Genomic DNA, 13,591 nt, shown 5'->3' on the forward strand with positions numbered 1-13,591 from the left:
CGTGATTAAAAGCGAGCAATAGGTAGTAATATAAATATAGAATATACAAAGCTAGTAAATATCATCAATCTAATACAATTTTAATACTTACTTTTTCAAGCAATTAGTAATGAGCAAGTGTACATCTTGCCGTTCGTCCAATAACAGCATCGCACCCAAATATCCAACCCTCTTGTCCGTGAAGCGAGGGCTGGCTATCAGTTTGAGGCACTCCAGTTGACCAAAATGCGCTGGATAACCCAGCATATGGATGTATAGGAGTTTCGCTATGTTGCGACATCTGCTGGATATACATGTCTCTATAGGGCTTTGGAAATCTTTGATTTTCTTGAATATTTATTTTATTCATCTAACCTACTATGAAAATTTTCTGCCCCCAACACCACAAAGGTTAAAAACTCCCTCGTTTTATAACAAAATTAATTTAATAACACCGTTTTATCAAGTGTCCCTCCATTTCTGTACCTTCGTTTTCAGAAAGAAAGAGAAAATTTTCATACCTGTATTAATTTTTTTGATTGATGCTAAATATATCATATATTCAGAATCAAGTTGCTTACTTTGATAAAATTAAGGCTTTATTTAATCAATTTGTTTGTGGCCGAGAATTTTATATATTAGAGATTATATCTAATCTAATATATAAAATTCTCGTGTCACAGTTTTCGTTGCCATACTCCTCCGAAACGGCTTGATCGATTTTGATGAAATTTTGTGTGCATATTGGGAAGGTCTGAGAATCGGACATCTATTTTTCATCCCCCTAAATGTTAAGGGTAGTCCAGTCCACCCCTAATATATATTTTTTTAATTTTTAGATTAATTTTTATTTTAATTATTTTATGATACAGCATTAAAAAATACATACAACCCCTAATTTTCACCCCTCTACGATCAACCCCTATTTTTTATTATAAATGATAAACATGGCAAAACGACGTTTGCCGGATCAGCTAGTACATATAGTATAAAATTCTCGTGTCACGTTGTTTGTCATTTAACTCCTCCGAAATGGCTTGACCTATTTTCATCCCCCTAAATGTTAACCCTACTTTTTATTGTAGTAGATAGTTATTTTTATTGAACTAAATGTTTCCTAGAATAAATATACATACATAGCAAAACAATGTTTGCCGGGTCAGCTAGTTAATATTATATAAATATAATCTTTTTCTTAAGGCAAAAATGTATACTAGAGTATCAAACTAAATATCAACAGCCATAAGACAGAAGTCTACAATACCTCCACACACTGTCTTCTTCTCTAAACGTGGATCGAATATATGCACACTCCTTATTCACAACACTTCTTTCTTCCGCAGCCGTTCTGGCCGCACGAATTTGACGAATCAGATCCCTAAGACGTGTGGGAGTCTGCATCCGTACTGAAACCGGCGCGACTGTTAAACGACACACACACAAAAAGCAATCATCAGTGCATTTGTTAAAGGAAATCATAAGTGTCGAAACTTAAAAGGCTTGTGCAATGTGCAAAACTGTGGTAACAAAGAAAAAGTTCAGCTCATCTCATGATAGAAGTTGTACATAGTCCGACAGATATTATACATTAAAATTGTATATCTTTTTGTATAATAGTTGTCAGAAACATGCTTTAACTTCACATAAAGGCAGTAAATAATTAAGTGTAAGGCCCAGTCTAAAAATTTACTAAGCTTAAAATCAGTCCTAAATACCAAATACTTTAAAGTATAAAGTCAAATATACAGGCGTAATATAGTACATAAATAAAATAGATTATAGTCAAAATAAGTTGAATACAAAGCTATGCCTTTAAATTTCGACATATCAATTAATATTAAAAGCTTTAGTGTCAGCTAAAGATTATCCCATTAGTTAAAAGACAATAATAAAGCATAGAATAGCTGTTACCAAAGTTAAGCTTAAAACCTACAGCCAATTTCAATAGAATGAAAGAGAAAGAGATTCCAGTACAGTTTATTTTAGCAGCAAACAATTAGCAGGATGTTGCGAGTTTTAATTACTGGGGGTTTCACTGTGGGCTTTATACTGTATAATGGAGAATATTTATTATAAGGGTATGATTGCTACGCCTCACTCAGAGACTGATTCGCTACGGTTATGTTGGTTGTAGTCATTTAATAATAATTTACACAAATTTTTAGGCTATTGAATTTGGCTGGAAATATAGTAAATATAAAATAGCAAAACTTAAATATGTTACATAATTTAAACTAATCTAAATAGTTAAAAATTATTTTAAAATTACCTGGTTATATTTAATTTATGGTAATTAATAAAGAATACTCACCTCTCTCTATTGCTTCATTTACAACTTGTTTTATTGTGGCTATGTTAAATGCCGGGTTGAACCTGAATAAAAAAAACTAGATTTTATACAACATATTATATAAATCCATTAATACACTTTTATGATGTAAAGAATATAAAACTATACTGTTTAATTCAGTCAGCTTAACAATATATTCTAAGTAGCTTATTTATTGACAACAAAGACTTTACCAACTTATTAAAAACTTTTTTTTATACAAGTAAGTTTTATCAAAACCCAAAACATATGATATTTTGTTATAAAATATGAGGTTTATTTATTTTGCACAAAATATAATTATCAAAATAAACTTCACTCCTGCATATATTCAGTTTCATGGTTAGTTATTGTATTACTGTAAACCTTGTACAGATTTGACCACAAGATATCATTGAAGAGAATATCTGATTTCATTAAAGAACTAAGGGATAAGTGAATTAATATTCAGTAAGATTACTATTATACTACTATAGATAAACAACTACATATTTTTAAAGACAATTCTAAAACAAAATGAGGAATAATCTATTTACATAAAAGATTACCAGATTTCCTAGACATTATTAAAATATAATAACATGGTATACATAGATCTATGTAACTGGTAGTAATTTGTCAACGCAGGTAAGTTAAACTTGATAACTACTTCCGAATAACAAGAGTTATTATACATGATTGAATTTGTGACATAAAATTGTATTATTCTCTATGCAATGCTCACTATAGTTGGGTTAAAACCTTGAACAAAGTTAAAACTAATACATCAGTTATAAAATATATTTACCCGGATTCCGATCCGTTCATGATCGCTGTTTTATTGAGAATTCTTAGCTATATAATAACTAATCCTTTAAATGGTCTGATGGTACAAATGAACTTAAAATCCCCAGGTGACAGGTGCAATCAAGGTATGGGGTCAACAATATAACACACTTGCGTTTATTATTTACACTTGATAACACTTAAACAATAACAACATGAAAATAAAGAATAATTAAGACAGTTCAGTCAGAGTTTTTATCATTTTATCTCGTCACAAACCATACAATTGCAAGTGAAATCGCAGGCCACTTTTGAGAATATTTCATATTTTCACTTTATGTTAATTTTCCATTGTGGTCTTTTTTATTGCTGATTTAAATAATATATCACAGAAAACTCTTCGAGTAAATCTTTTATCACAGATTTTACAATGAATAATTACGGCAACCGCCAGCTGACATTTCCTGCGTTGCAAGAAATTCAACATGGCCGATATGTCATGACTTGACTCGTCTTTTCATTTATTCATTCAATAGATGACGTTAGTAGTATTATGAAAATACTTTAAAAAATAGTGAAAACGAAAGAAAATATACTAAATTTTATTCAAAGTAGTATTATCTTTAAAATTATATTTCAGATGAAAGAAAGAAATTGTATATTTTCTATTTGTAAGCGATTTTTTGTAATGGTAATGTACATTCTACGTGTAACAAAGTAAATTCGCGTGTATTAGGAACAGTGGCAACTCAATCCATTGCGTTACTCGTATTAAATATTTGAATGAAGCGCCTAACTTACGTGGACAGTAAAAGCGTTTAAAAATGTCATTTTAAGAAATAAATTAATTTAAAATATTTTGTACATCATTGGAATTTTAAATAATGTTGCAATAGTTATAGTAATGTTGTAATAGCAAGGCAAAAATACATAACTAACAGACAATTCCAAAAACAACGAGAAATCAAACAATACTTGGTACCTTCTATTTTGATCTGGTGGTAGCACACTCCAATCCACTTCGTACATGGGATAAGCCATATTGTCTAATTATCGCACAAATACACAATCACAAAAACATTTCACAAGAATGTTCACATTTACACGACAGTGCAAACCGTACTGTTATCAGAGGTGTTTTATCAGGTGCAGGTACTCCTCAAATATCCAGTAATTACGTATCTCTTATCAAAAACATTTATCACTGAAAAGGGATAGCAATAGACACAACATGTTTAATGTTTTATTTTCGAATATCAATACTGTACAAAACAATGGGCGCGTCACATCATTATCTTAATAGGAAAGCTAATTATTATTCATTGCGATCGTATAATGTAACCGAATCACTATAGGTTGTCTTCGTGGTTTCGCGGCGGTCGATCTACGTTGTTCCTCTTTATACAATCGACAAGCCATCTAATGCCCTCGTCCACACCGTCACTAGAAAGAATAAGTGCACTTAGATATATGTATGCGTAATGTTTACATATGAATACGGACTTTTATAGTTAAAGCAAGGTTGAACAATACTATAATAAATTAAATACATTTTAATGATGCCGTGGTTAAGCCTTCATGCAAATGAATATGAAGGTTATTTAAACACCAAACTAGATAAGTGACGACTTAGCTATTAGTGTAACTAATCAGTTTATTGCACGTAGTCTTTATAAGATCACAAATTTAAAAAAATACAATTGTCGTTGTTTGCAGTGACACTTTAAAGAGGCACAATCAATTCTGGCACTGGAGGGTCACCTGATGTAAAGTGATCGCCGCCCATGGACACTCACATTGCCAGAAGGCTCGTAAGCGCGTTGCCGGCCTTTTAAGAATTGGTACGCACTTTTCTGGAAGGCATACATAGTTCATTTAGTAATTATCGTCAGTTCTTATATTTAAATATGTGTGTTTATTATAATTTAACTGAGTTTGATGAATTTGGTTTATAGATGCGATATTTTAAGTGGGTTTAGGAAATTAGCAGTTTTTATCATTATCTTGCGTAGAAAAAGTATATTACTATATCTATTGAAACAGCGTTGTTAACTGTTTTAACATTTTTGCCCTTAAAAAAATGATTATTGTTTTTGTTAATGTATTTGAAAGGTTGTTATGTTAATAATTCTAAAGGCATTCTCTCTCTGCTTTCGTCGATGAGCAAAATTTTGGAACAAAAAAGTTACCCGCATTTTTACTTTGTCACCTGAAGGGGTGGGAAAATAATTAAATTTAATTTATTTATTCGAATATAGTTAAACTGAAATTAACTCGGTCAAAGTCACGGGCACTAATTTCTAAGTGAAAATCATTACGATGTATTTCATCGTAAAAAAATTAGTGCAATAATCCAACAAAGTAACACTTTTTTATGAATTGCTACACTTAATATAGTTTAATGTTTTTAAATTATTTATTACCAAACACCAAGGCCATTCACGCAAATCAACAACAATGCAGTGCTTAGTCATTATTGGTACTTAACAATAAGTGCAACATTATAAATAATTCATAGTAAGTTATCCTCGGAGACTTTATACAAATGAGCATAAGTCTCCGCATACACAAAAATAATAAGAAAAATTAGTACACACATGCAATTTTTTGCGCACCCTAAACACTATTGCTTGTGAGACGGATATATTTAGTTGCACATTGGCTGAATTCACAAGAATTTCATTATTTATAATTAGTTATAAAATGGTTTAGGTGTTTAAGTTTTTACTTGTTATGGTTATATTATGTTTTACGTTAGTTTTCTATTGTATTAGTATTAAGTTACTGTAAAAATAGGAAATAAGGAATAAATAAATAAATTTATTTCATAAGATAATGTTTAAATAAAATACAACTATCGATATATTTCACGAAATTTATAAACAAGAATGGAAGGGAGGGTCTCGTCGGTGGCATGAGTCGTGCTGCGTAATAAAATAATTATATTCTAATGATTTGAACATGTTGTATAAAGATATGAGAATAAAAGCGGCGATACAGATTCTAGTAGAAAATTGAACGCAATTAGTAGCTGTTTGAATTGATCTAGTCTAGACTTTTTAGTTTTAGCGCCATCTAGCGTTAGCTTTAACAAAAACACAAAATTAAATAAAAAACTAAATCTTAATAATTAAATGTACAGAACAATGTGTGTTATCAGACCAAATGTTTAATAATAATATATAATAAGTACTTTTTACATAATTTTATTTTAATTATGTTCTATTACTGGCTTAACTTTAACTAAAACAATATACATTATCCATTGCATAATAATATTAAACCTAAAATTATTTATTAATAAAATTTACGTTCAATTTATTGTTGGAGTAGCATTTTTTTTTTTAAGATTTTCACTTTAAAGATAAAAGAATATAACTGTTAGAAGCTTTTATGTTGATAAAGAAATCGTGTCAGTTTTCTATTATATTTGCAGCACTATCTATGTTTGTGTAATTTCTCTACTCTATGAAAACTGAAGCAAGACTTATAAAATATCTTTATATGTCTTAGTAGTAAAAAAGTTAAGGGATTGCTGGAAATATTAAACTCACTTTAGAATTTATGTACTATCAATAGCAAATAGGCAAAGAAGAGTTTTGTTTGATATAAAATGCTAGATCGATTTTGAAGTTGATCCGTTCAAAATCAAACTATCATTTTGTATCATTCAACTCACTTTTGTGTAGTTTTATAATTGAAAATTTAGATAGTAATAGAATATTTATATGTCTAAAACATGCACATGCTCTACTCAGGATTGAAGTAGTCCATATACTAACCAAAATATATAGAAACTTAAAGTAACAAGAAGTAAGAAACAAACATTCAAAGGTACATTGATAACATGCAATTAAATAAAACTAATTACCCAGTCAATGCTGATGTAGCCATAAGCATAATGTCTCTTGCTCCAATGAGGTGAGCATTTTGGTTAAATATAGGTTTCACTGTGTGAACACCCATACAGTCTGGAATATCTTGTTTATTAGCTAGCACCAACAGTGGCACACCAGTTAAATGTTCTGACGCTATCATTCTGTCTGTAAATATATAAATATTATTTACACTAATATTATAGAGCTATGTTGTTTTTGAAGTTATACTTCTTTAGGCCCGTTATGATTTTTTTTACGATGTGCACACACCGTGACACAAAATTAACAGAATGAAGTTGCCCGCGGAAGATGCTACGGCATTGGACATAATTTAAAAACAACATTTTCGAATAATAATAGAATTTATGTTACGCTTAATGTAAGAGAATAATAATAAATATTTATTTATTTAATTTTTCAAATATAAACTGAACTTTATTGACTATAATGACACCTTTTCCAGTCTTTAATTATTCAATTGTAATTAATGATTTGCATGCAATCAAAAACTATTTTTAATAATGCCAAAGAAGTATAACTTCTTACGCGCGTACATAAGTACATGCACCTTTTTTTATTTTATTGAACTTGATAAGTATCTTGGAATTACAAAACTAATTTCTAGACATTATTCAAGTAAAATGGTGTGTTGCAGCTAATTACTTACCAAATGTTTCTTTTGACTCAGATACTCGCTCTCGATCAGATGAATCAACAATGTATATAACAGAATGACATTCAGCATAATACTGCAAAATATGACACTATGAATATTATATCTGTGTGATGGCAAAAATAAATGTTTCTATAATAGCAATTAGAATTACAAAGAAAAGATAAACACTTATGCTCTGAATACACTAACTAAGATTTTAAAACTCAGTAGTTGAAAGCAATATCCAAGGAGCAATTACTTTGTTTCTATTAGAATTACTTTGTAGCTACGAATTACGTGAATAAAAATTTTCTCAAAATAACATGAAATATTTTCACATACTTTGTCCCACAAGGATTGTAGTTCCTGTTGTCCACCTAGATCCCAAAAGTTAAGTCTTATTCCATCCACATCTATCTTTCCTATATTAAGGCCAACAGTTGTAGTTATCCTATTAGGGTTCATACCTATATATTTTTTAGTAAATTTCGTTTTAGCGGCCTCCAAATATGTCTGTAAGGTTTAGAGAAATTTAAAATAACAGTAAAGAAAGTGGGGAACGAATTCTGGGCAAATAAAATGTGTTTAATTTACCGTTTTCCCTGCATTATCGAGACCTAATATTAACACACAATACTCGTCTTTTTGAACAACATATTTATAAAACCCATGTAGTAGTGTGTACATTTTGTTTCATGTTTTTATTATATACAGTATAAAAGAAAAATAAAAGTAATTGAAATAAAATCAAAACAAGCTGAGTTTAGTATTTACAACAGCTGACAGCAGTTCTCAGTTGTCAAACGTGTTGTACGTGTTAAATACTAAATAGTGTGAATAAAGCCAATAATCTGTGATCATCCACCACCACGATCCACTTGGTCTGTGCTACAGAAAACAGACCGTTATAATAATAATTGATTGAAGTTGCAATGATTATTATATCATACATATCGGGTATTCATATAAGAATAAACATATTCATAATAAAATAAATAATCTTAAAGAAACGCCTTACAGTAAATAACAAAGTAGCCATTGACAAAAATAGTTTCGGTTTAAAAATAAAAATATTGGACTAATTTGACTTTTTTTGATGTCAATAAAGATATCAAATATACACATTGTAAATATATATTAAATAGAGTAATAAAGTAATGCCGACTAAAAGTATAAAATCTTTGACTGATAGATCTAGCATTTTGGGTGAATATGAGAGTATTTACCTCACTCCAAGGGAAGCTAATGTCTCATTAACACTACAGGGTGAGAAACCTGGCCCTGGAGAGTGGATATTTCTCGTTTTGTTTGACGGCCAGATTTTATTTGAAACTAAGTGGAGCAATGAAGTGGTTCAGTTTATGCAATCACTCCCTTTAGATTTGAAGAAGAATTCTGACCAAAGTATATTAATCGATAGACCACTTACGTTCCTGTTGCGCCTTGCTGGCGGTAAGGGTACGAAAGATCCCGATCCTTTTCTTCACGTTGATAATCGTGTAGGGGGAAATGTTGATCTTTTTCCATTATTGTTAGGAGAGGAGAAAATAGTTGTTAACGCACCGCTATATGTTTTAACCACCGGGGAAGTTACTACCAGTTCAGTCATTGTCCATGCAGACACCAATGGAGTTGTTGAAAACAGCAGAGTTCCAATTATAATTACTATGCTTTCTGCCCACTGTCTTCCGGTTGTCAGAGAAGGAACAGTATATATGAGCGCTGTTGGATTAAATGAAATACACAACCCTATGCCCATTCATTTTGGTATGTCCATGAGTACTGCATCAGCAACGAAAGTAGTTTGGTCATCAATAAGTAATGCTGCATATGGTGCAAACACACTTTATAATATTCCAGAAGAAGATAAGTTTATATCTGATTGTGAATCAAACGATACCGATGAATGTATTTCTGTTTATTGGAATGCGATGAAACGAGTTCTTGTAGATCCTATTGCTTTTCGTGAGCGAATAGAAAATGGTCCATTTATGGTAGAACTGGCAGGTGTTCCAAAACAAGGCAAGATTGATGTCAGAGGACGTTATATGTCTTTTATAGATTTAGGAGTACTGTTGCAACCGGGCCAATATGGAGTAACAACTTGTGGAAAGTTATTATATTTTAATGAATCTGATTTACCCGAACGAATGAGGCCATTGTTGGAGTTACCGCCTACTAGTGCTAAAATCAGTGTTCGAGAATCTGACGTCGTTACAGATGAACTTAACCACGTCGCTTATATAGCTATAAGGTTTGATTTATTTGAACCCCTTGTTCCTAAATCCAAAATAGCTGCTCTCTATGAAAAATTAGGCTTTCCTTGTCCGGAGGTCCCCGCTGGCCCAGTTGAAGAGTTACGTGTAGAACCAACTCCAGAAGACCCAGTTATAGATGTTCGGAAAATTAGGAAGGAAGGAGGCGCTTTAGCAGTACATAAAGAACTATGCGGCTTGTCTTGCATGGGAACTATGGCTATGAATCAAAGCAATAAACGCACGGCAGCTAACCGTCTATTGTATCGCGTGCGATCGATGCTTAAGCAGTTTCCGCCGGGAGAATGTTCACAAACTTATTTGCAAGATACTATTACTGCGCAACATCTGGCTTGCCGACGTGCCGTCACTGCATCATTTGCTCCACAGCCCCCTCTTCCTCGGTCAACTTCTCGTGTTGCAGCTGCTAGGAGCCGAATAGGTGGTGACGGAAGGATTATGAATCACCATATCGAACAAAATTTAAGAGCTCTTCCCAAACACCCGAGGCCTTTGTTTTGTAAAGCTTTGCGATATCTAGAAAATCAAAACGAAAATGATGCTCGTGATTGTATCTTGAAAGCATTGAGTTTTCAGCCCAGAAATAGATTTCTACTTTGGACTTTGGGTGCGATTAATTACGACAAAACAGGTGATTCTTATGACGAAGCACACGCAGCGCTGCGTATCGCAGTAAAAGGTGATGTAACGGATGGTGTGACTAATGCTATCGCATGGGCATCATTGCATTCGTTCTATCATTTCCACGAAAACGCCTACGCAGCTTTTATTGCCGCTAAGAAAATGCGCAAGGCGTATGAGTTACCCCGTGAATGGAAACGATTTTTGCAGAGGTGGGTCGAAACTAGTGGCGAAGAAGAGTCATTTTGGATTCCTTCTCTGATTGATATAAGTAATCCTTTGCTTACAGCGTCGGCTTTCTTTCTCTGTCTTAGATGTTTTCGCTTTAGTGACCTGTTGATGCAATGTTTTTTAAAAGGTTGCGCTACCAGGGGGTCACGTTTGAATCTTAAAACTGTAATCACCGAGGATTATTATTATGTACAAGCGGCCTATTTACTCTTGCAAAAACAAGTTGATAAAGCTATACAAGTAACAGAGACGGCGATAAAAAAGTTTGGTCCATCTTGCATTTTATCGCAAATGCGGCTTACATGTTTGGTGTTTGCTCGAGGTTGGGATGGAGAGTGCGAGAAAGGTTTATCTGAAGCAGATAAAGCTGGCTCAAAACTACCACCTTTGATGCTGTTGCGGGCTGCATTAGGTGGTATTAAATCTAATCCACAAGGAGCATTGCAGCGAGCAGCGCGTGCGCATAAGTTAGCTCCATCGGCGTATTCTGCTTTAATTTTAAGTCGCGTTTATCTGAAAATTGGCATGGAAAGTCTAGCTGAACGTTGGGCTGCTGCAGCTGTCAATACAGAGCCATTGCTAGCTGATGGATGGGCGGTTTTAGCATTATTGGCTATGGGGGAAAGGAACTTAGATAAGGCTAGGAATATGATTCGTACTGCCAAGCAAGCTGGCCCAGTTAGTGCTGATGTGAAGGAAGACGTGAGGAAAGCCATGAAAGTCGTACGTTTGGAGGGGTTACCTGAACTATTGGTGAAAGAGATATGCTTTTGTGACTATTATTAATTTAAATTTCATTAATTTCGCATAATATATTTTATATCTGTATATTGGAGGTAAACAAAGGTGCATGGAATGTTATCGTTCTGTTTATGCCTTATTTATTCTAGGTAAAATTAGGCAGCTTTTAAAAATGTATAAACTTGCTAAGCTAACAATTAATTGATTGTAAGTTTTTGCACATTAATAATTTCGTTATTCAAATTTCAATTAGGGAGAAAGAAAATTAATTTGATCAAACAGAACGCCGCTTAGTTTTGTCACAATAAGTTCTGTCATGAAAGAAATATTATATTAATTTAGTTTGAGAAAAACTCATTTTTAATTGATCAATATTTATTATATATTATAGTATACACCTATGTTGTAAAGACAAAACATACAATAGTAATAATTATACTGGCGCTTTTGCTTATAAGAAGGTGATCAGCCTTCTTTATGACGTGTCGTTCATTTTTGGATTTGACATGCCAGCACGGTGTTTTCCTTCATCGACGAGTGAGGGTTACGACATAGGAAGACGATTGGTGCACAGCATCGAACCTACGACCTGAAGGATGAGAGTAGAAGAAGCCACTAGACCAACTAGGCTTATTTTTTAGGAATAAACCTTAAATAAATATTCGTAATGAATTAGGTTTCAGAGGTTTCTAAGTACCAAAGTGGTTGCGTTTGGATTACATCATAATCATTTCCCGTGTGTTTACACGAGGCTAACCAGTGAATAGAAAATCTAGGACATTTTATCATAACCATAGTCTAGTAGGCTTCGAAGGATATTGCAAGTTTCACAAACTTTTTTAAACTCCCTCCTAGTCCTGAATTCAGTTTCCGGCGAAACAAACGTTGGGGCTGTAAGCTTGACGTACGCGACAGACAGCCCCATGTGCAGAGGCTGTTTCAGCGCAGAGGAATCAGTCACCCACGTCCTGGTCTGCGTGCAGCGTAGCTGTGGCGTGGTGTGTGGCGGAGAATCTCTTGCCAGTTCTTCTTGCCGGCTCTACGCCCTTGACTTGCGAACTGGTAGTAAATGTAAATTTAAAATTAATTTAACTTCTGACGTTCAAAAGTGTACTTGTTTACCTGTATAAATAAAGTTATTTTGAGTTTGAGTTAACCAACGCACAGAAATCTTCAAAGCAGTGGGGTGACCGTGTAGCCTGTGAAATGCCCAGGAGACTTCAGTGCTTCTGGAAGCTAGGCTGGCTTAGTTAGCCAGGACTTAACGCACAACGGAGCTCATGAGAGTCTAAGTGCGGAAACTGAGTCCATAAACCATTAACCAAGCCTGACTTACATTGAAACATTTTTCTAAGAAGCCGGTTTGCTGTTGTTCGAACCACTATTAATTGCGTACAGAATATACAATTCATTAATGTGTCTTTAAGGGAGCGTTCAAGTTTTACGTCACGCAATTTTTGGAGATAATTGAACCCCCCCCCATGTAACGCACCGTAACGTTTTTCTTTACCCAAGTACTGTACCCTAGTATAGTAAAACGTTTCGTGACCAACTAGCGACGCCTTATACCTAAAAGTTACCATTATGTGGTGTCAAGTACTGGAAAGTCGAAAATAATATTAACAATAACGCGTAATTCAATCCCCGCATCGTGACGTTCTACAAAAGGCCCCCCCCCCCCCCAAATTCATTACGTAATACTTGAATGCTCCCTTATATAAATAAATAAAAAGATGTAAATAAGCACTAATGTTACAGCGTCGACAAATGAGTGCTAAGGGAATAACAGTCTCTCCGATGAAATTTAGAAAACACTTAAAATTAACAAGGCCAATTTGTCGGATTCCTCGAATATTTCTTGAATGCAATTGATTATCAATTGATAGGTGATTGGTAGTTGGTACTAATTAAAAAATGTATTTTATTACAGACTTCCTAACCTTGTTTATCATTACTCTTTCCTGTTGCGTTGTATAGCTAGCTAGGATTCGAAAAGGTGAACATCAAGATTTTTGGTGCTTGCTTGTTTATTGAGTTTTGGCGTGATTCATAGTTGTGATATGGATATTATAATTTATAAATATCTGAATTACATTTCAGGTATAAGGAATGACGG

At 33.3% G+C, this 13,591-nt stretch overlaps 3 protein-coding genes across 13 annotated transcripts in view; 1 reads left to right on the top strand and 2 right to left on the bottom strand.

Annotated features, from left to right (window-relative positions):
- The window catches only part of LOC125049905 (AP-1 complex subunit gamma-1), a 28,962-nt gene extending 24,700 nt beyond the window's left edge, over positions 1-4,262 (bottom strand). For 2 of the 11 annotated variants that reach the window (XM_047649427.1, XM_047649424.1), the window contains exons 1-4: positions 4,056-4,262; positions 2,291-2,352; positions 1,244-1,385; positions 92-280 (exon numbers count right to left, since the gene is read on the bottom strand). In XM_047649427.1, the coding sequence (XP_047505383.1) occupies positions 92-280; positions 1,244-1,385; positions 2,291-2,352; positions 4,056-4,114 (452 nt within the window). In that variant the 5' untranslated portion in view covers positions 4,115-4,262. Of the gene's footprint in view, positions 1-91; positions 284-1,243; positions 1,401-2,290; positions 2,353-3,095; positions 3,568-4,055 lie in introns of those variants that run through there. The other 9 variants (XM_047649426.1, XM_047649421.1, XM_047649425.1 and 6 more) reach the window with 7 other exon arrangements.
- Positions 4,263-4,303: 41 nt separating this feature from the next.
- Positions 4,304-8,396, bottom strand: LOC125049909 (ADP-ribosylation factor-related protein 1). Its single transcript, XM_047649435.1, has 5 exons — positions 8,201-8,396; positions 7,949-8,119; positions 7,619-7,700; positions 6,945-7,116; positions 4,304-4,516 (listed from the first exon to the last, which is right to left on the bottom strand). Exons 1-5 carry the CDS (start codon positions 8,291-8,293, stop codon positions 4,423-4,425), a joined length of 612 nt encoding a protein of 203 aa, XP_047505391.1. The 5' UTR covers positions 8,294-8,396; the 3' UTR covers positions 4,304-4,422.
- Positions 8,397-8,709: 313 nt separating this feature from the next.
- Positions 8,710-11,754, top strand: LOC125049904. Its single transcript, XM_047649419.1, has one exon. It carries the CDS (start codon positions 8,764-8,766, stop codon positions 11,518-11,520), a length of 2,757 nt encoding a protein of 918 aa, XP_047505375.1. The 5' UTR covers positions 8,710-8,763; the 3' UTR covers positions 11,521-11,754.
- The last annotated feature ends 1,837 nt before the right edge of the window (positions 11,755-13,591 follow it).

The sequence above is a fragment of the Pieris napi genome, chromosome 5 (genome assembly GCF_905475465.1).
Source record: "Pieris napi chromosome 5, ilPieNapi1.2, whole genome shotgun sequence".
Lineage (NCBI taxonomy): Eukaryota > Metazoa > Arthropoda > Insecta > Lepidoptera > Pieridae > Pieris > Pieris napi.

Coding starts and splice junctions, on each gene's coding strand:
- LOC125049909 (XM_047649435.1), bottom strand. CDS start 8,293: ATGTACACACTACTACATGGGTTTTATAAATATGTTGTTCAAAAAGAC. Junction 7,117..7,618: donor TGAGTCAAAAGAAACATTTG/GTAAGTAATTAG, acceptor ATATATTTACAG/ACAGAATGATAGCGTCAGAA. Junction 4,517..6,944: donor GCTACATCAGCATTGACTGG/GTAATTAGTTTT, acceptor TATTCTTTCTAG/TGACGGTGTGGACGAGGGCA.
- LOC125049904 (XM_047649419.1), top strand. CDS start 8,764: ATGCCGACTAAAAGTATAAAATCTTTGACTGATAGATCTAGCATTTTG.